Source organism: Ceratotherium simum, chromosome 3 (genome assembly GCF_057802395.1).
Source record: "Ceratotherium simum simum isolate JZ-2026a chromosome 3, ASM5780239v1, whole genome shotgun sequence".
Lineage (NCBI taxonomy): Eukaryota > Metazoa > Chordata > Mammalia > Perissodactyla > Rhinocerotidae > Ceratotherium > Ceratotherium simum.
Genome location: NC_141902.1, coordinates 56,832,158 through 56,858,628, shown reverse-complemented (window position 1 = coordinate 56,858,628; position 26,471 = coordinate 56,832,158). Strand labels below are relative to the sequence as shown.

Genomic DNA, 26,471 nt, shown 5'->3' with positions numbered 1-26,471 from the left:
AAACCAAAACCCAAGACCCCCAGCTCCCTTCTCTCCTACTGATCTTAGACAAAGGCAACAAGAAGAAGGAGGAAGAGGAGCCCAACAGGTTTTTTCCTTCTTTTTCTTCTGAAGAAATCTACTCTACCAATCCCAACAAGGATGATCAAGAAAACATACTTACAGCCAAGTCAAAATGGATGAATGAGAGCTGGATCTCGTGTCTTTGGTACACACTGGAAATGCTTAATCTCAAAACCCCGAGCTTCAACTCTGCTGTGAGAGGCAAAGCCAAGCTCCAACTTTTCAGAAAAACAAAAGCTGCTGTTGCACAATTTCTACTTGGCACCTAAACCTGAGCGACTGCACATTTAAAATAACATTCCATTCCACACATCTGATTCGAGACTAGGTAATAAGCTGACTGAAGAGAGAAAAGCAGGCAGAACTGCCTTATGTGGTGACCAGTAGAAAGACAGCAACCATGGTAAGGGGTCCGTGTGCTTATAACTTGCCAGCATTTAGAGCAATGCCCAACAGGCAGTAGGCTGCAGATATTTATTCCTATGGAGCCATGCCTTGGGATTTTAAAGAATGCCATCAGGAGAGATTTAAGACGCCTGGAGGCACACATTCTAATGGGTGCTGATAACCCACTGCAGGTCATCTGCCCCCAGCTCTCCAACGCTCCTTGGGCAGGGTTCCCCTCCTTTCTTTGTGACCATAAAGGTGTGGCAGCTGGGATTTATGCTTGGGCACATCCTCATGGTTAAAAGAAAAACAAAAAAGCACCAAGAAGCGTAAAACTTAGAGCAAAATGCAGCTATGAGGGCAGCTGTCATAAGCATTTAGGGAATTAAATATTCTTTTTTTTTTGCTATTTGACAGGATTCTTAACCATTCCTTAAAACAAGAAATCTATTCAGTATACAGTACAGTGTGCTACAGTGAAATGACCTTTACCAGTTTCCTATTAGTAAAAACATAGCTCACTGCCCCGGGAAACACTGCTACCAGATGGGAAATGAAAAACCAAGCACATTTCGGCGAGTTGAGGGGCAATAGTTTCATTTCTGTTCTTGGGCATTGTTGCTGAATCCCAGGGTGCTCACGGGCGATGAGGCCTTCATCTTCTTCACATTACAAGCACCCTGCATCCCTCCTCTGATGTTTCTGCACTGGCCTATCTCTAGGTCATCACAAGAGCTCATCTGCTGCAGAGACTTGCAAAGGGGGTTTGACACCGTGAGGAGAATCTGAAAAGAAGATGAGGTCTTAACAGAGACGCTTTATACAGACAGGTCAGGATTTAAAACCGAGGAGGAGGCAGAAAAGAAAGGTTTCCAGGAATTTCTATAGGATAGTTTCTTTCCTTTTTTTCTCCCTTGGCCCATCTAAATATAGTCTGTTTTTTAATGATTAGAAAATGGCTAAGTTTAACTGAAATAAGTTAATTATACACCCACCACCATTGACGTCACTACTTTCAACTTTATTGCTGTCTTTCCACCCCGCCATCCTCAAACACATCAAGCAAGGTTTTTCTTCCTAGGTTGGTGAGATGAATTAGTCTCTCCATGCCGAAGATTGGAGCAGCATGCCAGGGCCGAGAGCAGGACAGAGAGCGGAAACAGCAGTGGCTCTGGGATCTGGGTTTGAATTCTGACCCATCACTTACTGGCCAGGTCACCTTGGGAAAGTTATTTAACTTCCTTGCGTCTCGGTGTCCTGTCTATAAAATGGGGATGATAAGCACAGGGTGGTTGCGTGGACTGAATGAATCATATACACGAAACACTTGGAATAGGCTTTGCACAAAATCAACATTTGAAAATGCAGGCTTTATTAATTTCTAATACCATCAATTATGATGGCAATTGAGGTAAGCTGCTACCAGGATCCTAGGGGCACCTGGGCGCTGGCTTTAATTTTTTAATTTATTTTCAACCTAATATTATTGTCTTCAAATAGGCAAGTTTTCAATTTTTTTTTTTTTAACTTTGTTTAAACAGCAGAGAAATTGCTGGCTGGGGTAACTGGCCCGGGCCCTCCCCTGCCAGCTTCACTGCTGCTCAGCTACATGTTCTCTCCTGTGCTTCTGCCTGGCTCAGCCTGTTGACTAATTTCTCCACGAGATTAAACTGGCTTTGTATAGTGAAAGGAAAATGAGGTGGGTAGTGTCGTATCTTCTAGAGAGAACAGGGAAAAGTCCCTTACTCCAGGACTTGTCCCAGAAACGAAGCAGATCATCCTGCCTCAACCAATGTGAAAATTCTTAAATAAAAAGTGTTAACACTCCGATGCCTTTCCCTTCTGCGTATCTGGGTCTACACAGAAGTGGTAGCTTGCCTTCCATGACGATCTCTTTCAGAGGCTTGGTGGGGGTGGTAGGCTCTTTGTCTGCTGTCCAGGTTGTGACTATTTTCCCACAAAGTCAGCTGCCTGAGTGGTCCCCAGCTTAGGGCAGACTATGTTTCTGGTCTTATCACTCACCTGCAAATATTACAGCCCACGTATTGCAATTCCCTCCTCACAAGGGCACCCTGCCCCCGCCTCTCCCCAACCTGTCCATGGCCTTTGACACAAAGATGAACTTGTTATAAAATGGAATGCTCTATTTTAAAAAGTTGATACTCCATTATAATATTTAACCCCCTAAACAGAATAGATATCACAGAAGAGATTAAATTGATTTTTCTTTTTTAGATTCAAGTGATTTTTCTCACAGTTTCCCATTCCTTTTCCCATATGGATATGGTCCATATATATCTACCAACAATGGCAGAGCTCTCTACCAGCCCCCTAAAAACCACTCCATGTAAACACAGTTTAAGTAAACACAGGTGTTCGCTACCCAAGCATGTGCCATGAGATGTCCCATTGCCAACCTCTTCCACCAGATCTCTGCCCCTAAGCTTTTCATGTCCAGAATTTAGAGATCCCCCTCCCCACTATCCAGAAGGTTAGTAGAGACTGAGGCTGTTGGTTTTTCATGATGAATACCTCCATCAGTAAGGGACTCCTCCCTCAGTGACTTAAATCATGAGATCAAATTACAAGTTAAACTTCACTTCATAAGTCTTAGGAGAGCAGAGCTTAAATCCTGTACCTCTTTCCCCTCTGCAGCAGGTATGAAAAGTACTACTAAGGCCTCAGTTATGTGACCTACCTTGATGGTCTTCACCAGGTTGGCAGTGCTGTTGGCGACTTCCTTGGCTGATTGGACAAAGTGCCTCTTGGCCACTGGGTTGGCCGTCTTGGACGAGGCAATGCGGCAGGCGTTGCACAAGGCCGAGGTGTGCTTGGCAACGATCGTGGCAGCTGACAGAACCTATAAAGCACGGAGCTGGGTTGAGGGCATCCCACAGTTCAGTGCAGAGGGGGTCAGTTCAAGAGTCCACCCTGGTCCCGAGCCCTGGATTCTTCTTCAACTCACAAGTCCAGAGCCCATGTAATTACATGTGTGTCCAGCTCTGCCACCCCCAAAGTTACTTCAAGGAAGGAGAGGCCAAGAATTATTAAGCAAGAGAGAATAAAAAAAGGAAAGGAGGTATTGATGTAGTGGTGGGAATGGACTGGGCTCCAGGTAGTATTAAAAGGGATGCAGTCAGTCATCCCTAGAACTCCCAGCCAGGAAGTATACAGTCCAAGGTCTAGGCTAGCACTGCTCAACAGAAATATAGTGTGAACCACATACGTAATTTTAAATTTTCGAGTAGCCACATTAAAATAAGTACAGAAACAAGAGAAATTAATTTTAATATATTTTATTTAACTCAATATATCCAAAATATTTCGTTTCACCATGTAATCAATTTAGGATTATTAATGACATTTTACAATCTTTTCTTATCATACCAAGTCTTTGAAATCCAGTGTGTATTTTACACTTATAAGTCCACCACGATTTGGACTAACTGCATTTCAAGTGCTTACTAACCACATGTAGCTAGTGGCCACCATATTGGAGAGTCCAGGTGTAGATGAGTAAAATATACACCAGGGTGCAACAGCTCCTTCCTCATCCACAGGTGTGGATCCAAAGGTGTAGGCATCTTTTTAAAGGGTCTGGCTCAGGAATCTCCCAGGCTCCACCCCCCAATTGCTCTTCTGAATCCACCTGATCCACTTTGCTGAGGCTGCTAACACCCCTTTGGCCTTAACTGGACAGGTAAGGAATCTCAGGTGTGCTGACGCCTTACATGGCAACTCTCAGGTCTGCCTTAGGTCCAGATGGTCCCTGTGTTGCCTCCTTTACTTGGGTCCTTCTCTTGCCTCAAGAATGCCGTCCCAAGGGTCCATAGGGGACATGACATTCACAGGCTGCCTCTGCTACCCCAAATAGGCCACTTTCTCGTTCCTTTCAGCACAAACTGCTTTAATAAGTGAATGGGTCTCCATTAGAAGAGTCATGGAATGTCACCATACTGTCTAGTCCTAAAATGTCTTGGTGGCTCCTTTACGCATTGTGGATTGTGACCCAACTTTGAGTCCTGGCTCAGTGCCACCATCTCTGTGAAGTAACAACTGACAGCCCCTCAGAGAATTCATCACACCTTCCTCTGTGCATCCCTGGCATTGTCATCATAGCCCAATTATTGCATCTTCCAAACTTTATCCAACAGACTAAGAGCCACGGGCATAGGGAACAGGGTCTTACTCATGTTGACCCTAAGTGCTGATATAGAACAAACCCTCAATGTATGTCCCCTGAAATGATGAATCTCACGGTCATAATTTCACTCCTACTGCCTTCCAGCATCCCATTTCAAAGCACCTACACATTTCCACTTTCACCATATTTTGCAATATCCCCCCACTCATTACCTACAGTGCTGCATTTAGCTGGCTTTGCAAACTCTGAAAGAACAGTATTCTTTACTAATTTCTCACAACTCACCTACAAGAGCTTAAGGACTAACAGATCTCATATCCTCACCCCATGGTTACCTGTGACGGGCTGCTGCCGGGGTCCACCAGGTTCTGGCACGCCATCTGGATAGCCTGGTTAGCCCTGGCAAACTGGATGGGGTCCACAAGGCCCTGGTGGCCTGCCTGGCTGTTTGGATCAGAGATGCCAACCAGGTATGCAGCCTGGAAAGGGAGGAGCAAAAACACAGCTCATGCTCTCTGTGCCCCTAGATGAGGCCATGGGGGACAACGGTCCTGCAAGGTACATGCAGCAGTCATGCTCAGGAGCTCCTTGGTACAAGTTGGTCAGGGTATAATCTCGTCAATAAGGTTTTAGGGATCGACAGGCCAATGCCAACTTAGGCCTGGATCACACCAGCAGGAGTCTGCTGCAGGCTTCTGGGAATAAAGTCTCCTTGTTCTTTCTTTTTTTGTGTGTGTGAGGAAGATCGGCCCTGAGCTAACATCTGCCAATCCTCCTCTTTTTTTTGCCGAGGAAGACTGGCCCTGGGCTAACATCCATGCCGATCTTCCTCCACTTTATATGGGACGCCACCACAGCATGGCTTGACAAGCAGTGCGTCGGTGCACACCCGGGATCTGAACCGCCGAACCCCAGGCTGCTGCAGCAGAGCGCGTGCACTCAACCGCTTGCACCACTGGGCCGGCCCCAAGTCTCCTTGTTCTTAAGAAAGCCTCAGGAAGCTCTTCTGTGGGGCATGAACAAGGATGGGTGCAGCTTGATGGCTTCTGGCAGTCATCTCATGGCCATGAGGGTACCTAGCCTCAGCATGAAGCTGACACCCTGGCTGGCAGATGGAAGAGGCAGAAAAAAGTGGGTGCGGTCTGATGGCGTGGAGCTGCTGGGTCAGCCAGCCCTGGAGCCTGCCCTACAACAGCGTTTCTCGTCTTGTAGCCTTATGTATCCTTATTGTTTACACCAGTATTTCCAATAATAAGTAAGAAGAAGGAATAAGATGGCCTGGAGGAAAAAATAAGGCAATATTTGGTCTCCAAGAGGACTAGAGGCTACAAGAGAAAGTCTTCTCTTTAAATCCCTTGGATGCATTAGCCAAATAACAGGGAGAAAATGAATCTGTGAGCAGGGATTTTAACCTTAATTCATTTCCCCTGAGATTTGAGGGACGGGATAAGGGTAGACCATTTCATCCCCCAAACTGAACCCTCTGGTTCAGCAAAATTTACTAGGCTCAAGGCAAGTGTCAAATGATAAATCCTTCAAGGTAAATGCTGACATTTTTGAAGCTCTAATCACATGAGCCCAATAATTATTGGAAATGCACAGGACAGTCAAAGAAGAGCAAGGAACACACCCAATCATGTCTCTGCATGATGGCGTCTAATTTTTTTCTCCCTCTGATCCTAAAAAGAGCATGACTAAGATTTTTGCAATGCTCAAGCCTCAGAGAGAATATGAGTTATATAATGCCTGTTTTTTTCCCCAAAACAACTCACTTGTAACAATGACCATAAAAAAAAAAAGAGCTGGCCTCTGAACCTCATGCTGGGTCTGCAGTGTTCAGTGCGTCTCACTGTCCTCCCCAGGCTGCTTCTGCTCCTGGGGGCAACTGGCTGATGTTCTGTCTAAACGCCCCAGCCATGCCGGGAGCCACTGCCTTTCCCATGGTTTCTGCGGTGGTGGTTGGAGAAGGAGCTGAAGCTGGAGCTTCCCCACACCTCCCACAAGGATCTGGCACTCCTGGTCTCCACAATCTGACATAGGACACAGGCTGGAAGGCCTGCATTTCAGGGTGGGGAGACCAACCAGGCCCTTACCTGAGCCGCTGCTTCCGTAAGCCCACAGAGAGCCTTGGACGCAATCCCCACACAGTCCCCAAAGGCAGGGAGGTCCCCGGTCTTGGCATTCTGTGAAATCCCTGCCATCGACTCGCCCAGAACCTGCAAAACAACCAGTGATATTCTCTGACCAGCATTCCTTTAAAACAGGGGGTAGAGGGGGCAACACTTCCAACTTTGACATTCAAAGCAACTTAATTTACAGTATTTGCCATTATTTCCCTTTATTTGCATTAAGAAGAGATTCAAGAGAATTATATTTCTCTTCCATAAAGAGTTTCCATAAAGAGAAATGAATAATCAAAGTATGAACCTTTCATTCAAAAATTATCTATATCTCAAGGAGATAGTTAATATACACGGATCAATAAAGTAAAATCTATACGGGGCATCTCATGGGTGAATGGTCTAAACTGAGAACTGTTAGTTCCAAGAATATAACAATCGGACACATCCTCTGAGCTGTCAGACCCTAGGTGAAGTCAGAGGCAGAAGACAGAAGACACACCCCTCCTGATACCATTTACTTGACAGAAAAATTTAAGTACGTCTTTGTTAAGAGGTGTGTATATATATTTACAATGACAATCCGAACATGAACTAAGGATGTTTCCTAAATTTTGTAAGTATTTCCCCTTATTTTGAAAATCATTGGTGTATTCTTTCTTCAGAGGCCTTTAAAATAACAGCTAAAAGGGATTTTAGAATCCAAGGTTGGTTTAGAATCCCAACCCAGAGAGGTCCAGCACCCTGTGCAAGGTCACATCGACAGTCACACGGGGAGAAGCAGGGCGCCTGCCCCATAACTGGTGTTCTGTCTTGTATGGGCCTCAACACACTCCCAGAGGGCAGGTCCTACATTCCAGGGCTGCAGATGGTGGACTGAAGGCTGCTCAACACAACCCTTGGGAGAGACTATGGCATTGACAAATCTAGAACCCAACACAGAGCTCTCCATTTGTCAACAAGCCATCTTAGATGGACAAATGAAATAAATTCTCTACAACTGCTTAGATATACAAAACAATCCAGTTTATATAAGGACTTGCAAAGCAAAGCAGTTAGAGGGTATTTTTATGTATAGTATTTTCATTTTTCTCTTACTAACCCTGCATCCCTCTTCAAGAAGGAACCGTTTCTTTGGCTTTAAGTATGTAAAATGTATCCATTCTTCCCTTAGACAATCCACATTCCATAAAGGATGCTGAACAGAGCAAACTCTTGTCTTAGCCCATTGCAAAGCGAGCCTCCTGACATCATCAATACAGATGTCTCCCCAAAGCTAACGTACAAGTGATATAGACAAGCATGCCCTCGTGCTCCAAGTACAGAGCCAGACTGCAGCTGCTCAGTAGCCATTCAGCTCACTGCATTTCATTTTAATCTGATGTTGAGGCATTTTCAAAAACAATGATATTATTACCATAGGTCAGTGCTTCTCAGCCTTTTTAGAAGTTATTATCGCTCCACTAAGAAGCCTTTTTAAACTCTCTCCCCCCTAATTGCCACCCACATCAGATTAAATACTGGAAAATAAGATTTTGTTGAGTAAGGTTAAAACTGGGGGCTTGGGACACAAACCACTGTATTATCTTAGATTGTTCTACCTTCTCCAAAAAAAAAAGACACCAATTTTTCACTCTCCTTGAGAATGCATGGCATAGATGGATGGCAAAAAGAATACACAAGAGCGTTTCATATAAGCCGAGACACTGAAGGGCTTTCCCCAGCAGTTCAATCCCAGGTGACGGAAATACACAATTCAATTCATAGTAAGACCTATCTGTGACACGGCATAAGCAGTGGTTCTTAAAGTGTGGCTCCTGACCACATGGGCAGGATCTGGGAATTGGTCAGAACGGCAGAGTATCAGCCCCACCTCAGATATACTGAATCAGAAACTGGGGGGTGGGGCCCAGCAACCTTTGGTTAACAAGCCCCCCAGGTGATTCTGATGCACAGGCAAGTCTGAGAAGCACCTGAGCAGAGGGCTCCACAATAAGGCTTCATGATGCATGCAGCCATCCAGAGTGGCCACAGGCAGATGCACACAAAGCACGTCTAGATTTTTCCCCACAGTCAGGAGGACTGTTCACAGTACAGAGATGCTTACCTTGGAGTTTTCCATCACACTCTCGATGCAGTCAAAGTAAGAGAGGTCACTAACAGGTTCATTAGGATTATCCAACATCCCCTTGACAGTCTACAGAAGGAGAACACAACTTAAAAAGCAAGTGTTATAGAACAAGAGAAACTGAACATAAAATACCAATCAACTTCCCATTCACGTACAGGATTCTGGTCATGATCACCTAATTACCCCGATTCTTGAGAAGAATTTAAATCATGGTATCCATGAATTCCGATTTCTTGCTAGCAACACAATACTGATGGGAGGAGGGGGTGTCTCAGGTTAGCTTTGACAGAGAGGAGAATTGAAGCCTGTTTTCAATTTCGTAGAAGCACAGTATCCACAGAAGAGGGAGATTTTTTTTCTTATAGAAATCTGAAAGTTAATGCAAGGCAACATATTCATGGTAAATTAGTACAATTTCTCTGCTGGATAACTCCAAGGAGTTTAAATTTCAAGGACAGGTTAACTCATTTCTTCATGATTAGTAGAATCCTCTTCAATTCTGGAAACTTTAATGGGTAGACATGAAAGAAGGTAACTCCCTCAAATTGCCCACTGGGATGGTTCATTTGTTTTCAATTTAAAAAGCATAGAAAATGTTCACTATTGTTTAGGTCCCCATCAAGGAATTGGGTATGGGGCTTGCCTCTTCCCTCTTTATCTTCAGGCCATTGAAAATCATCACTAACTTTTGTGTTGTGATGACCTTTGATCATCACCGATGAGGGACTTTTCCAGGGGAGGAAAATCTGGGGAGATAGCCATTCAACCTCCTCCTCACTGAATGAGAATGTACCTGAGGCCCCAGCAGCCTTTGGGGCACAACGAACAAAAAGACAAGGTTATTTGAGATACCAAGGGTTGGAAGAAAGTAATGGGGGAAACTGCTGAGTTAGTTAAAGATGTGAGGGAAAGGGGGCAACCTAAAGGAGTTCATTTTATTGAATAACCACCTCCTACTCCTTGGATAATCAAAGTTGTTTTAGTAACAAAAATCCTGAAATCGTCACAATATTGGCATCAAGAATACCATTAAGGGTCAGAATATTTGCACCTGAGCCAACAGATCTCATTTAGATCAATAGTTCACATATCATTTATATTTGCATATGTGAACAGACTGGAATAGGGCAGTAATTCACCCCATGTAGGAAACATCCTCCACTGTTTTCAGAATGCTTCAGTCCGGTGGTAACAAGCCTCTGCTCACTTCCAGCTGCGCACAATAGCCTATTGCCATTGTCAGGCTGGGCCTCAATCAAACCCTTCAGAGGCTGCAGTCAAATCCACCTTCTGGCACAGAGGCTATTCCCACCATGCAGACCCGTGCTAATAATCCAGAAACTAAAGGTACAATGGGTACAAGCAACCCATATCTACTGAGATATCCATTTGACTGTTTCAATATAACCTACACTGGTTAGGAATGCTTTACATACAAGTAGGGACATTCGTTTTATGTTCACCCACATACATTCTATGGGCATAAATGAATTTTCAATTACAAACAAACCTTAAGCGTGAATATAAATCGAAAAGCACCCACACTGTGTTGTGGACCACGAGGGACCCCACAGCCACCTTGATCGCATAGTAATTAGTGTTACTCCTGGGTTTCCTCTTATATGCCGCCTACAAGTTACAAAATAAAATGTATGAGGAAACCATTTTTACTGGAAAAGCACACCCATCTCAGTTTCTCCCAATTGCCCCCAAACAATCACTCCAAAACTTTTCAGGTAGAAATTGCTCGTCTTCAGCCTATACCCAATACCACAGAATTCTTTCTGTTGAAATAAAGAATTCTTTAACAAAATAACTCTCATTCTCCTGGAAAAAGGGGAAGCAGGGATGATAATCTCCCCAAACCTAATGCTTCTTCAGTTCCTTCCCACTTGGATTGGAACTTTGGCCCCAATAGGCTCCCAGGAAAGATAAAGGGCAAGGACAGAGGAGGAGAAACAGACCCCGCAGGGAAAGGGCAGACAGACACACACTCTCATCCTCAGCAGCCTTCCCAGGGACTTACCTCCAGCTCCCGCAGGGCATTATCACACTCTTTCTGGCCAGGAGCTTGTTGGGTGCACAGAGTGATGAGTTGATTGATGCTCTCTGTCACAGCTCTGTGACAGAAACAGAAAAAGTGTTTTGTTTTTTTTAAGATCAACAGTCATTTCCCCAACAATGCTTTGCAGGTTCATTAGAAATACAATTAATTCACTATATAGGCTGGGGTCCCAGTCAGAGTTCTTCCACAAGGCTCTAAACAATCAAAAATAAATCATACCTAGGGAAGACAGAATGAGAATCCCTACCCTGCTTCTGATTATTCATTTGATTTACCCCTAAAGGATACTAATAGTTCTCTTAAGAAAGTATCATTATCTTTTAATATATTCATAAGAGAATTCACGACAAAGTTGTAAATAGCAAAGAGATCATATTAACACTGTCTTCAAGATCCTTTATCAGCAGCCCATAAGGAATAAGATTATCTGAGTTAGGCTATTTTGGATAGCCTTTGTATATTTTGGAATATTTTGTATATTTTAAAACACAGTAGACATATAGTAAAAATCTCTACTTTCCATTAAATTCTACATGACTGACTAGTTCCTAGAAGCTATCCCAAAATTATTCTTTAAAATAGCTATTTTCTTATTAACATTAATAGGAATTAATTAGAGACTCTTGTATGATTTTACACGTGTCTTTATTCTTCTTAGAACTTAAAAGGCAGCCTAGATTTTTTCCAATGATCGTTAAGTCCAATCATTCCAGCACCATTTGTCTAAAAGGCTATCCTTTCTCCATTGAATTGCTCTGCAACTTTGTTGACAATCAATTGGCCATATTTGTGTGAGTTTACTTTTGGATTCTATTCTATTCCATTAATCCATGTCTCTAACCCTTTGCCAATACCACACTATTTTGATTACTATAGCTTTATACTAAGTCTTAAAATTGAATACCCTTGCATTTTTAAATGAAAAAACGGAGAGAGGAGATAATTCCCTACGGAGAATTAGGGATGCTATGAGTAAGGAGCAGAAACAAGACTTAAACCCTTGCCTATCTGACTCCAAAGCCAGATCCATAACCACTTTTTGGTAGGGTCATAACTGGTCCACACTTATGGCAGGGCCCTGGATTTTATTCACAGTTACTAACCACTGCAGCTAATGGTCAGCTTAAAACAAAACAAACAGAAACAAAAATGGGGCACATAAAGCTGTTAATTATTAACACTGCCTAATATAAAAGATGTCTCATTTTATTAAATTGGCTTTGCAGCTTCCCACAGAATATCAAATTAGATGGAAAATGAAGTTGCCAATGAACAAGGGCAATCAGCTTAATTATTTGATGAGATATTGCTTTGAATTTTAAATTTAGCTAGGGTGATGGGAAGAAGAAAAACATTCCTGAACCCAAGAAAGAATCCCAAAATAGTTTTCGTCAGATTGACTCTAGTGATTCATTTATTTGGGGAAAAGTGCTTAATTAAGGTGTCCTGGGGAAGCACTGTGTTCCCCATGGTGCCAAGCAAAACAAGAACTGAGATAGCAGGACAATCTCTAGTTCTGACCACCTTGGGGGTTGCAGCCCATGATGTATTCACTAGAAGGTCCCTTAGCGAGTCCAACACGGTGTTCTGTGGGGTAGCCTTCAAGACACACTTCTGAGGGGACAGGCTGGCGTATTTCAGCATAACAAAGGATGCAGAATGCCCTCAATCGTGATTTGGAGAGTATTTCCACATATCACACAAGCTTCCCATCTAGCTTATTTCTTTCAACGTTTCCTGTTTATCTGCATTTTTTAAAAACATACATTTTATATAAAGATTTTTCCACTAAAAACTGAGTGTTTACAACTGGTGAATCCAGAGAATATATAGCTGTTCATTGTCCTATTCTTTTAACTATTTTGTAGATGTGAAAATTTTTCAAATAAAAACTTGGGGTAAAAAAAAAAAAACCCAACAAGCTAAGGGTTTGTGGTTGGATAATCCCTAAAAGTGCCAGCACAGCACTACATGTCTGAATGAGTCACTTGGGTAATACCGATCCATGACTAAGGAGCATTATTTAGGTATCATTCATCCCCATAACTCATTTTAGAGTCTGTATTACATAGCCAAATAATAAACGAAGAGCCTAGAGGCAAATGGTTATGTAGATTTGATAATGAAAAGTAATATTTTTATGTTTCAAATTATAGCAGTTATTCACAAGAGTGAAGGATGGGGGGCATCCCAAATATGCAACGATAAAGGATTAACAAAATAAATGTATGGTCCACAACAGAATTCTGGGAGTCCATTAAAAGTCATAACGTATAGCATATTTCTAACATTACAGGAGAATATTCACAATACACAATTAAGTAAAATTTACAAAACAGTATCAACAGTATGAACCCACAATTGTGAAAATAAATATATACACATAGAAAAATGACAATATCAAAATGTTAACAGTGATTTTGTTATTTTTAAAGAAAAAAATTTCAGTAAATCTACTAAAAAAATTATGAATTAACCAACTTACACTGTCATAAAAATATAGCCAAAATTAGCAGTGTCCTCCCTCTATTCTATCTAAATCCAAACAGACCTGAACCATAGTTTTTATTTTTTCCACAATTTTTTTTAATGATCAAAGCTATACAAGTTTATTTTTTAAAAATACAAAAAAGTTAATAATTCCACCATCTAGAGACAGTGTTTTCTTGCATTTTATTCTTTATCTTGGCTTATCTAGTCACTCTCAGTTTTAAAAAAATTGGCATCTGCAACCTCAGACGTTAAAAAAAGGCTTTCTAACCTACAGGTTGTTTTGTGTTCAGAGATACTGAATTGATTCAACTGGAGGTTGGGAGCCCTGGAGGGCAATTTTAAATAGATATGGAATTGGGGCAGGGGTGAGAGAAGGAAATCAACCAATTTGTGCTTCTGATGATCTATTAAGCACAAATCATTCGATAAGGAGCTTGGAGGGGGAAAAAAGCAACATCAGACATATCCCTCCCTCAAGGGAGGTGGTGCTTAGGAAGGCAGGAAAGAGCAAACCGAAATGCACTCATATGTCTTTTCCCTGGGTTCTGCTACACACAAGGCACAGGGATTAAAAAATAATATAGCTTAAGTCTCTCCAGGAAAGCAAGATGCTTGCAACCCAGCTGGAGAGGCAAGACGATGAACAGACACGACACAAAGAAAGTGAGCCAAAAGAAGCAGTGATGGGGGTATGACACTGAAGGCCAGATACATGCAGGACTCACAGGGAACATGGAAGAAAATTAAAGCCTGGACCATGGGCCTGGGTTCTGCAAGGAAGGGAGCACTTGACATGGACAGGAGCAATTGGAAAAGTCAAGCCTGAGTGAGATCCTTATTTGGGCGAAGGGAAGAGAACATTCTAGAGGAGGCCCAGAGACAGAAGGCCCAGTTTACATATTTCTGTTTTATGGGGTGAAAGTGCTGCTCGCCGGGTCATCGTTTTTACCATCTCTAGAGACAGGAACTTCAAAGCAAAGGGCAGCTGGGGAACAGGAGCCACCTGCAAGGTCCTAGGGAGCCCTCAGGAGACTGAAAAGCAGCTGAAAACCTAGCGTGTGCTGGTCCCGACGCCGGCAGCTGTCGGTGTGAGGTCTTCAGCCTGAGGGTCCTTCTGGCCAGGATGACTGTGGTGTGAGCAGCAGCTCAGGGGAGGTGCTCAGAGGTAGGACATTCCCTCCTTTATGCAATTGCAAACTAGTTTTCCATTTCCTTGACTAAGTTCAGGGAGCATCAGACCAGCCCCTGGTCAGGGAAAAGGCTGATGAACAGTTGACAAAAGGTCTCCAGCTCCACCCAACTCATCAGAAAAGAGCCAGAGCCCACCAGTTACACGGGAACAAGACGAACAAGCCAGAAACTCAACAGAAGATGTCTTCCTCCCCACTAGGCATCAGAAACCAAGGGACCCACTTCCTCAAATGTACCTGGGCTGAGAAGCAGAAGGAAGAGCAGAAGAAAAAGTCATACTTGATTACTTTTCCAGAAGGGAAGCTTTTTGTCCCAAAGCAGGAAGAATCACAGAGGCCATAAAGAACAAAAGATTCAAGTCTGCTGACACAGGAGCAGGGCAGGGCTGAGTTGGTCCATGCCTGGGTCCGCACAGTGGCATCCTGGGGCCTTTGGGGACATCCACATGAAGGACAGGCAGGGCTTGGCTGTGCCAAGAACAGGGAGGACTGAAGATGAGGGCAATGGCGATCAGATCCCCGTTGCTCAACTCCAGGGGCATTTATGCGCAGGAATGTTTGAAGGCCCAGATGGAATGAGGGAAGCATGCTGTGTGTGTGCCTCCTGCCGTAACACCACCAGGGCCATCCCTGTCTTATTCACGGTGTGTGCCCAGCACCCAGTGCTGGGCCCAGCCCATAACAGCCATGTGGTAAAAATCTGTCTAATGAACAAATGAAATAACAAGAGAATGAATGCACACACCCCAGCTGGGCAGATCTTTACCTCCCAAGAGGAGCTTACCTGACTCACTTGACCTGGCTAGAGCTTCCACTGGGAAACCACCCCAGGGAGCAGAGCTTGCCAACATGTGCCAAGAAGCCAAGGAGAAGGTGCCGGCATCTTCTTGCAACAGTTCCATCCCGAGATAATCATTTCATGTGATGATTTTTAAGTGCTTAGCTGGCTATGAAACCATCAGGCTGGGAACTCCCTGTCAACTACTGAAAGCCAGGACAGAGGCAAAGAAAGCTTTTTCACCAGGCCTCCAGGTCCTTTCCTCAATGTCACCACCAGGGGGCCTTCAGACACCCACAGAGCCATGACACCAGCAACATTCCTTGGGGCCTGTGTTTCCTTCCTTATCTGGCTTTCAAAAGGCCAATTTATACCCTCCCCTTCTTCCCACAGTTTAAGAGAGTGAACAACATGTTCTAAGTTGGAAACTGTAATTTTGAAATGATGCAAAAAATTGAAGATAATGAAAAATACTGAGTTCAGATACCTGGAAACGTCAGCTGCCTTATCCAAAAGCTCTTTTTAAGAAAAAAGAGTGATCAAGAGAGGGTTTTATATCAGAAACAGCTGCTCAACAGAGAAGACATGACCCCTCTCTCCTCACCCCACATCCCCACCCCCACCCAGGGAGGGCACTCACTGGAATAATCATAAACAAAGCAAATGATGGAGGTGGGGAGATGTGCGAATATTTTTCCAGTCTCTTAGTGGCTCTAGCTACGGTCTGAAGCTAGAGTATATATCTGGGAATAAATGAAGAAACTCACGAGTTTAAGGGAACTGCCCTGAAATTGTCTAATGCCACCAAAAAAAATAAATAACACCACAAGCCAGGAGGGGACCAGAGACAGGTTTCACCATTAGTACCATGATAACTTACATAATGAGAACTGAAAAGAGCTTAAGGATGATGTAGTACACCCCTTCATTTTGCAGATAGCAACATTTAGACAGGTTGAGCGACCTGAGCAATGGAAACAAGTGAGTCAATCATTAAAGCGTGGACTAGGTTCAGGTCTCCTGACTCCAACAACTTTAAAAACAGCCATTGAGCTCCCAGGAGAGATAAAGACACAAGAAAACAAATAAGCAAACAAACGAAACCAAGTTTAAAAAAAATAAAAAATTAAAGTCATGCTTTTTAAAAAAAGCACTAATCTGCACATTTTGAAAAGGTTTCCAATTATGCTATATATCCTAATTGCCCTGCATTTACTCTCTCCCTGTTGTCAGCTTTCTTATATATAAAGTGATGTTGAGTAATGCTCAGAAAACATGCCCACACCACACAGAAACATAAAATACCCTCCCCCAACGTTTCAGGAAAACGCATGTGGGATTACTAACAGAGGGTTGTCCTGGGCTGTCAGTGCAGTTGCTCCCCACACCAGCATTCAATCACTAGTTATTGAACTAAATTGCCACAGTGGCCCTGGAGCAGAAAGTGTATTGTATTACCCACTTCCTTGGCTGAAAACAACAGGAAAGACAGACATTGACATCATCCAAAACTCAGATTCATGTTTTAATATATTTCCAAAAACAATTTACTCCCACCACCCCCCATTCATCCTGAAGTAGAGCCCTTCTGCATGTGACAAATTGAACATGTTTAAACCCATCTAATTAAGATTGATGCCAGGCATATAGTAAGCGCCCAAGAAATGCTGAATGGCTAGTGGAGTATCATTTTCTTTTTTATACTTTTCAGTATTTTCTGATTTCTTTTCCATGGAGCCTATATTACTTTTATAACCTGAAAGACATAACATGACTTTAAAAAAAATCTATTGAAACCGTCATGTTTATAAATCAATGGGGGCCTGAGTCTAAGCAAGTCCTCTTGAAGAGGCTGTAAGAGAAAACAGAAGACGTCTTCAGCGGGGACGGCACATGAAAATGAGCCAGTTTAGTAAAACACCAGTCTTTCTCGACCCCACCTCTGACAACCAGGACAGCACCACTTCTTTGCTCAGGAAAAGCAGCAGGACGCCAAGCACGTCTTTCCAACACTGACACTATTTAAGCACACATGAAAGCACATTTTGTTCCACTCTTACCTTGCAGCTGCAGCCAGGAGATTTTTCGCATTGGGGGCTCCTGGGTCTACCGAGAGAGACTTGGCAGCTAACAGCAGCTTGCTGGATGCCATTGAGATATTCTTGAGGTTCCCTATCACTTGGATCTGGTCTTCTTTCGTCTGGAAGGTCAAAAGGAGCCAGAGTAATTAGGGGCTGTCCATGTCTCCTAGGCAGCATTCAGAGAGCTAGGAGCAGCATCCTGAAATGGAAGCAAGCTATCTGTATGGATTGCATTAAGCCCAATTAGTCTGCAGATGCCTAACTTGTTGAGAGACTGCCTGGTGTCTACCCTTCCCCAGATACCCAGACGCAAGCAAGAGGACAGAAATCCATCCCCAAGTGGGTCAGCCAAGAGCTGTGCTGTCTCACGAGGGCAGGCCTTAAAAGGGGGGAGAGGGGGACAGAGAGAGAAGAGAGAAGAGAGAGGGGAGAGAGGGAGAGGGGGAGAGAGAGAGAGAGAGAGAGAGAGAGAGAGAGCGAGCGCGTGCACACATACGCCAGTGCACAGACCAGGACACAATTCCAGCATCTTGCTCAACAATGCTGGAGTTGTCAAGTAGCTCACACATCTCAGCCTGGCACAAATGGCCGGCACAGTCTCGATATTCAGAGCTGACTGCATCCCAGAAGTTCCTGACTTCTGGACACATTTCTCACCTGGCTTGCCATCTGAGAAACAACCCCTTGTAGATAACAGAGGAAGAAACACCCTGGGTATCTCTTTTAGGGAGTTCACTGGAGCTCACACAAAAAAAACAGCTCTGCAAGCTGACACCAGACCAGTCATGCTCCCTTGTCTAAACAGGGGATTATCTGTTCATCTGAAGAGGTGATTTTTAATCATTTGACACTCAGTATTAGACACAGTCCCTTCAAATGGGCCCACTGAACCTCAAATACATGATTTTTTACTACATTATACCACATTTTAAGTATAGGACACGGAACTGCTCTCCCTCCAAAAAGTGTAAGTAAAAAGATGGATTCTGCTGGAGGATCGTGGGAAAAGTTATCCTTCATCTCCAAGAAGCACTTCACACATAAGCTAACAGCGTCTTTGGGAATGCCACTCCTGTGAGGTCATGGAGCTTCCTAAGCAGCAAAGAGAATGCAATGGCGTGGGCTGTTGACAGGCTCCCTATTCCTATTTGCCCAGTTGGCCTCAAGGGTGGATGGTCCACCAGAGTAGAGAGGCAAGGGTCAACTCCAGTCACCCCTCCAGACTCACCTGAGCTTGGCCCGCCATCTCAATGCCGGCATCGAGGAATTCGTCGAAATCATCACTGAACTTTCCAGATGCTGCAGCCAGCTCACCGCTCTGGCCCCGGGTGGCATGGACCACTTCCCCAGCAGACTGGTTCAGATCAGCTGCTGCTTGGTTCAGTTCACTCTGGGCTTCCTGGAAAGGCTTCGTGCTTGGAGGTAACTATGGGGAACAGAGGGCACACTCCATGAGAAGATTCAGTTTGCGTGGGACAAATAAAGGAAGGTATGGCAGAGGGAAGAAAGACTCTCCAGGGATGCATTTCTGAGTCATCTAGACTGAAAGGCTCTGTGTGGCTGAGCCCATGTTAAGTTTGACCTTCAACATATATACATTCATTCATTCACTTAAATTTACTGAACACCTATTCAGTGCTAGACACAAAGGATCTAAAAATGGTAAAGAAGCTATCCTCAGGGGCTATGGTCTCCTAAGTGGCAGAGCCAGGATTCACACCTGGGCAATCTGACTCCAGGATCCAGTCTCTGAAACACCACTTTATTTTGGCTCTCTCAGATGGAGACTCTCAAAGGTTCAGCTTTCTAAAACTAAAAGGCAGATACTATTAAACTTCAAATCCTGTTCTTCCAAACTAACAGCCATCAATTTTGCTTATTAGCGGTCTTTGCTAATAATATAGCTTTTCTACAGAACTGTCGCTAGCAGAACTATAACAGTTTGTGAAAAGCTCCAGCGGGTTAAGCTAGACTATCTTAGACACACCACACACACTGCTTGCATACCTGGTACGTGCCAGGCACTAGGCAGAGAAGACACAAAGACGAATGAGCCCAAGCCCCCCTGAAGGGGGCTCATTCCTCAGAGTACTCGTTCTCTCAATGAGTCTTAGACACGTGTCTGTCACCTGATTGTCACTGCCTGAGATGTCCTGATAAGACAGATGATCACATACCCCCCTTTCCTGGCTCACTGGGATGAGCAGAGAGCAAGCAGCAACGTGGGCTCAAAGAAAAAGCAACTTTGCAAACTCTACCAGGGAACTTTGCTGACCAGAAAGCAAAACAAGGCAAGGCAAATTGGGAGGAAAGACAGGACTCCTAAAAAAAGGTTAGCTGCTCAGAGATCCTGTGGAGAGGAGAGGACTCCACTCACACCTAAGGTGAGCCCAGTCCCCAGATGCCCCTTCCTATTCCAAAACCACTCACCGAGTCCACAAGCAGCTTCTTGCTGGACTCCCCGATGCTCTTCAAGGCCACATCCACATCCTTCTGCCCGGGGAGGCAATTCACACAGTTATTCAAGGAGTGCGAGACGGCTTTGGCCACCTGAATACACGGAGTGAGAAAACCTCCATAAGCAAGCAGCTTTCAGTGCAAACGTTTTCGCACATGTGTTGGGAATGAGCAACGACAGTATGCAGAGCTGAAAATGATCAGGAAATTATCTGCAGCATCTCCCTGACACTGTTTACTGTTAAATCACCTCATCTAGGCCTCTCACTGGGGTTAACATCCTGTCTTGGCAAAGAGTCTGATATAGTGACATAGTACACTCTACCTGCTCCCCAACGCCAGGCGAAGTCATGACTCTGATTCAAACACGGAACTCTCCAATATTATGTCAGGTTCTAAAACAAAGATATCTAATACTGCGAGAAATGGAAATAGCTCCCTTAGTGACAGTCCTGCTGAGGTCACCGAGGTGGAAGTTGGCCTTGAGTTCTTTGGATCACAGTTAGCTAGGCCTCTGGTTGACTTCTGCTAAGCAACCCTCTGGCGCCATCACCCCGACACCTCACTCTGCCCAAGGGGAAGAGGGATGCTCTGAGCACTTCCAGACCAACTTGGAGTTGCTCACATGCTGGCTTTTAAGGATGTGCGAGGTCTCCCTGTTTGCACTCTTTGGTATACTCAGTTAAAGGGTAAGGTCTTTAGAAGTGGGCTGTGCCATTCTCTTTAATCTAAACCATCTCCTTCCCAGCTCCCTGTCTAGAACTTCACCTAGATGGTCTCTAGCCAACTAGTTTCATTAGTCAGTTGAAGACTCATCCTAAGAGGCAATAGAGAGTCAAAGCTTAAAACTTTGAGAGGCTAGACCAAGTATGTCTACCTCACCTCCTAGGCTAGGAAGGGGAATATACTTAAGCACACATAGGCCCCAAACAAACATGTGTCCTAGGTCCTAAGGTCCAAGGATAAATCTCAACAAAGCCCCCCATGCTCTCTGTTGACTGAATTAAGCAGATCTCACATTATGGGGGCTACTAGACAATACTTACAAAAGTGGTAGTGTGTATGGCCAGCGTTGTTATGGCAGTTTGGAAGATTCTGAAAACACCCACTGAGTAAAAGTATTCACACCAAGAAAAAAGTGCCCAGGAGACAGCCTGCCAACAGTCTCCCTCAATGATGACTACAGTTACCAATTCCAGGCCTCACCTGGGCTAGTCTCTGCTGACTCTCTGCATCTCCAGGTGCAACGAGGGCCTGCTTGGCTTCTTGGATGAGCATTGCTGAGCCTTCCATCACATCTCGAGCGGAATCTAACATGGCATGCGCAGCCACGGGGTCACTCGCAGATGCAGCTACTCCACGGGCAGCCTGCGCCAGTGTTTTCAGAGCTTGGGCCGTCTCTCTAGCAGCCACCCCTGGGGATAAAAGCCCACCAGACTTTCTATAAGGTTCCACCTAAAAGTCATACTTTTACTTGGGAGTAAGCCTCTAGACTAGAGTCTCCTAGAAAGGAGAGAGCCCTCTGACGGTGTCTGGCATAGCTGGGCTCCAAATTACTCTACATAAAATTTGAATTACTGTGCTTCTCAAAGAAGTCGCCCATAGCTCTGGCACTGGGCCGATCCGAGACAGATGTTATCACAAATGCCATGCTAAAAAACAATTTCTCTCTGGCTCCCCTCACTCCCACTGCCTCACATGTTCATTGACCTAAAACACCAAGTGCATGGGATCCAATACATAGATGAATCATTCGAATCCACTTTTCTTCCCAATTGTTTTTATCTGGGCATAACTTACATACAATAAAGTGAAGTCTACATGTACAGGTCAGTGCATTTTTACATATGAATACTTCCACATAGCTACCACTCAGATGGAGACGACATTCCCATCACCTGTACCCTTTATCAGTCAATAACCTCTCACACCAGAAGTAATCACTATTCAAGCTTTTATCACCATAGACTAGTTTTACCTATTTTTAAACTCCACGTTCATGGAATCACACAGTATGTATTTTTTTGTGTCTGGTTTCTTTCTCTGACCATAATGCTGTGAGAGTCACCCATGTTGTTACACATAGCAGTTCATTCCTTTTTCTTGCTGTGTAGTATTCCAATATAGGAGTATGTCAGCATTTGTTTATCAATTCTTCTGTTGATGGACATTTGGATTGTTTCCTGTTTGGGCCATTATAAAAAAGCTACCAAGAAAGTTGTTGTACATGCATTTAGGTGGACATATGGAATTGTTTCTCTTGGATATAAACCTAGGAGCTGAACTGTTGGGTCATAAAGTAAGTGTATATTTAGCTTTAGAGGATACCACCATTTCTCAGGATGGCTTTGCCATTATACACTCCACCAGCAATGTATGAGAATTCCAGTTGCTCCACATCCTAGCCAAAACTTGCTATTGTCGGATTTTTTATTTTAGCCATTCTGGGGGGTGTGCAGTTGTATCTTACTGAGGTTTAATTTTTCTACCCCCAATAAGTAATGATGTTGAGCACTTTTTCATACACTTGATGGCCATTTGGATATCCTCTTTTGTGAAGTGCCTGTTCATCTTCAAATTCACTTCTAAAGATGATGGGATTTGGTGATAAACTACAAATATAAACTAGTCCTTAAAAACTATAGTGCCAGCTCCCACAGAATGAAAATAAGCCTTCCTATACGGCACACCCAAGGAGAGGATGAAGACTGGAAATGCCAGAGCACACAACAAAAGAATCTGAGAACTACAGAATAGCCGGCCTCAAAGCTCATCTCATAGAAACATTTCACAGATGAGGCCCGGTGCTGAGAAGTACCTTGTCCATGAACATGCCTGTAGAGGCAGCAACAGGGTAAGACGTAAGGTTTCTTAACTTCCGGGTCACACTCTCTGCATAGTGCTCTTTGGGATAGAGAACTATGAAGGAGTCTCATTAGAAGATATAACATCCGCATGAAAAATACACCAATCAATTTCTCTCGCACTAAACTCTGAGGTGACTATTTTCTAAAGGCTTCAGCTGGATGGTGTCTGGGCTCCACTGAGGGTGGCCTTTACCAGCCGTTGCTTCAGCTGAGTCAGCCGAGATGCAGCAGGTGGTCCTCCCCTTATTGCGGATGAGGCGCCGTAATAACATAAAGAGTGTGAAAGCCCCAGATCCATAAAACAAGACAACTTTGCAGCGCTGCAGACTTGCTAATCTGTAAATATTTAGTAAGTCGAACAGCTGGGAAATAACTCTACAATCTAATCAAGGCAAATTACAAAGCTGCCAATCTACTGTTTATCACATGGCACTTCTGAGTGCAGCATGCAGAATGAAAGAATTTTAAACAGTGTTTTTTATGGCAGAGGAGAAGCCCAGAAGAGAAAACACGAAGATAAATAAAGCTAAGGTGAAGGAGAGAAACAAGCTGAGTAGAACAGTCATTCCATTTTATGTTGAAGCTTCTGGCACAGGGTTGAAGGATGTCCTTGCTCAGCAGAGCATCCACTGTGGTTAGGACCTCATCTAGCTCTGGCTCTGCTGCTGATTAGCTGTGCGCCTAGACTGTCTCCTTTTCCCTCTGGGCCTCAGTTTCCCACAGATTTTAGGAGAGGCTGAGATCACAGCTCTGACTGTTGAAAATTCTAGGCTGTGTTTTCTAGACCTCTCCTCTTGTCTTCCCATTATCATATGAACTCCTGAATCCATTTGCGTTTGAGTTTTATATGACTTTGAAAGAATAAACATTTATTATATGCAATTAGCAAAGTCATGTTTATGCAAAAATCATTTATTGAAAAACCTTGTATAAACTCAATTTTTAAAAAGGCAAAAACCAGAAGAGCTGAATTCCAAAAGCCTAGGCTTGTACATCCCATGTATTTTCTGCCAAGGACTCAATATGAAATCTCAAGGCACATCAAAGATCCTTTTTGGAGGCTTTGAGTTTCCCAGAAAGAGGAAGCCAGACCATCAGAAGGATGAAACAGGCCACCAGAGGCCGGGGAGCCCAATGAAGATCTCAGGGTGTACATGGCTGAATTCACAGCAACATTCTCAATGGTAATGACGACAATCATCAGGGTCAGGTCTCCAAGCAAATACCACCCGTCAAATGAAACTATTCCTATAGTCAAGTGTGCAATACAATGTCAGAACTGCCAGTGGGAAATACTAAAATAGACTACTGTTTCAATAACCACAATCCTTTGAAGACACCGATTACTTTCACAGTATTCTTGCCATCTGGATCTTAAATTATATTCAGTAACAGAGTCTTAAAAGGACACATCAGTAATATGAAATATAGTGGAATTCTTTGTAATGGTAGTTATTCTTGGTAGAATTCATGTAGATTGTGTGTAGACAGCATTAGACCACATAGCAAACTCATATGGTAAAAACCAGGTATGATACATTTTTAATGTCCCAAAGGATCTGAAAGAGTTCTATGCAACTGGATTCAGCCAAGCACAAATGTATTTTGAATACTGTACTGGCCAAACAAAAACACATCTGTGTTAGAATCCAGCCCTGTGGCCCATAATGTGTAACTTCTGAATATCCCACACACTTCCACTGTGAACAAGGGAACTGAGACCCAGAAAGATGTCCATACTTGTGCTCTCTCCTTGCTTCCATTTTCCTGAAATTGCCTTCAACAAGGAGAGCAGTGACCTTGTTTTTCCCACAGCCAACGGATGTTTCTTAAGTCCCTCTCTTAGGTGACTTTCTGGGCAGCAACTACCTCTCCGGCTCTAGAGACATTCATTTCTCCTAGTTTCCTTGCTCTCTCCAAGGCTACATGTTCTCATTTCTTTCAAAGATTTCTATTGCTCAGCCTTCTCCTTAAATAGTTGGGTTCCTCAGGGTTATAGCTGATAAGGTTTTTCTCACTCTACCACTCCTCCTAGGCAAACTTATCTGCCTCCACAGTCTCAATCATTATCCTTTTATTACACATTTTCAAATCTTTATCTCCAGCCCAGCCTTCTCCACTGAACTCCAGAGGCAAATATCTAGCTGTCTAATGGGCACCTCTGCTTAGATATCCTGCAGGCACTTCAAATTGAATACATTTAAAGTTGAACCTGGCATCCCTAAACTCTAGCCCCCAACACAGCTGCCAAAGATCCTGTGTTTCCATCACAGTGATGTATACAACTCCTTGTTCAGCTATCAGGTCAAATGCTGAGAGCTGACTATGTTACTTTCCTTACTCCCATCCCTGCCCATTTCTAACCAGTCACCAACAACTGCCAGGTCTCTATTTTTTTAATCCATTCCTTCATCTCCATTACAGGCCACTCCCATCTCTTATGTGGATGAACTCAACAGCCTTCTCACTGGTCTCCTTGCCTCCAACTTTGTTTGCTTCCAACTTATCTGCGCATGAGAGGAAGGGCAACCTATATAAAAGGCAATCTAAACTACCTACAGATGAAAACTCTTCAATATCTTCACCTGCTCTTAGGTTGAATTTCAAATGATCGAAATTGGCTTATGAGGCCCTTTAGGATCTGCCCCCAGCCCACCTCTCCAGCCTTATCTTCTGACTCCTCACCTCCTTGCTTTTGACTTGAGCCTTTCTCAGTTCATTTGGTCACCCTTCTTTTCTCTCACCTTTGGGACTTCACAGATGCTGTTCCCACTTCTACCATCAGCCGCTAAAACTAAATGGTGCTGCTTCTAGGCTGCTTTTCAGACACCAACTAGACAGTCTGTCATCCGGGATGTTATCAGGATCAGATGATGCAACTTGTAAAGTACTCTTCCCTCCATTAAAGATGCATTTCATCATCTACACAAAATGTGGCAAGATTTGAGGAATGTGTAGAAATTCTTGAAACTTAAAAGCATGAGGCATATGAGAGATTTAAGAACTTATATATATTTTTTCCTTCTCCTTGAATGCTAAATGAGTGTTAAACAATCCTTAAAACCAAGATAGGTGTCAATCACCCTCTGAAAATTTCCCTTACTCTCCCATAAGTCAGAATTGTACATTCATATTATTGCAGGTATGATATTATACTATGCCATAACTCTTTTTATGCTCCTATTATGTTCTTATTATCAAAGTAATGAATATACACAGTTTTTAAAAAATCAAAGAGGATTTTGCTTGTAGTAATGGTAGAATAATTTATTGCAGATGAACTCTCCTTCAGAGAAACAACTAGAAATACTGGGAAAAAATATATGAAAAATCTATTTGAAGGCACTAGAGAGATATGAAGGCACCAAAGTAAAGAGGGCCAAGATCTGGAAGAGAAAGAAAGCACAGAGAAGCAAATACAAGGCTGCTTTTCCCCTCAAGGCATTTCCTAATTTGTAAACTGTTGCCCAGAAACTGAGAAGCTGAGCAAAGCTTCCTGAAATCTCACTGGACTGGGAAGGTAAAAAAGCATAGTTCTGAGCTCAGGAAACACAATGGCCCTGGGAACCACCACAGATGTTTGGATGAGAGGCACAAAGGGCTACACCCTGAAAGGTAAACTGAAAATAGACTTCACTATTTCCAATCAGTTTGGTCCCTGCTCGTATTATGCTGATCTGCCCCTATCTTAACAA

At 43.5% G+C, this 26,471-nt stretch overlaps 1 protein-coding gene across 6 annotated transcripts in view; it reads right to left on the bottom strand.

Annotated features, from left to right (window-relative positions):
- Positions 1 to 26,471, bottom strand: part of TLN2 (talin 2) — a 425,009-nt gene that overhangs the window by 90,033 nt on the left and 308,505 nt on the right. For all 6 annotated transcript variants that reach the window (XM_087428086.1, XM_087428077.1, XM_087428092.1 and 3 more), the window contains 9 exons: positions 21,116 to 21,324; positions 19,883 to 20,002; positions 18,681 to 18,878; positions 17,432 to 17,571; positions 10,872 to 10,965; positions 8,822 to 8,911; positions 6,688 to 6,810; positions 4,930 to 5,073; positions 3,149 to 3,310 (listed from right to left, as the gene is read on the bottom strand). In XM_087428086.1, the coding sequence (XP_087284212.1) occupies positions 3,149 to 3,310; positions 4,930 to 5,073; positions 6,688 to 6,810; positions 8,822 to 8,911; positions 10,872 to 10,965; positions 17,432 to 17,571; positions 18,681 to 18,878; positions 19,883 to 20,002; positions 21,116 to 21,324 (1,280 nt within the window). The remainder of the gene's footprint in view (positions 1 to 3,148; positions 3,311 to 4,929; positions 5,074 to 6,687; positions 6,811 to 8,821; positions 8,912 to 10,871; positions 10,966 to 17,431; positions 17,572 to 18,680; positions 18,879 to 19,882; positions 20,003 to 21,115; positions 21,325 to 26,471) is intronic.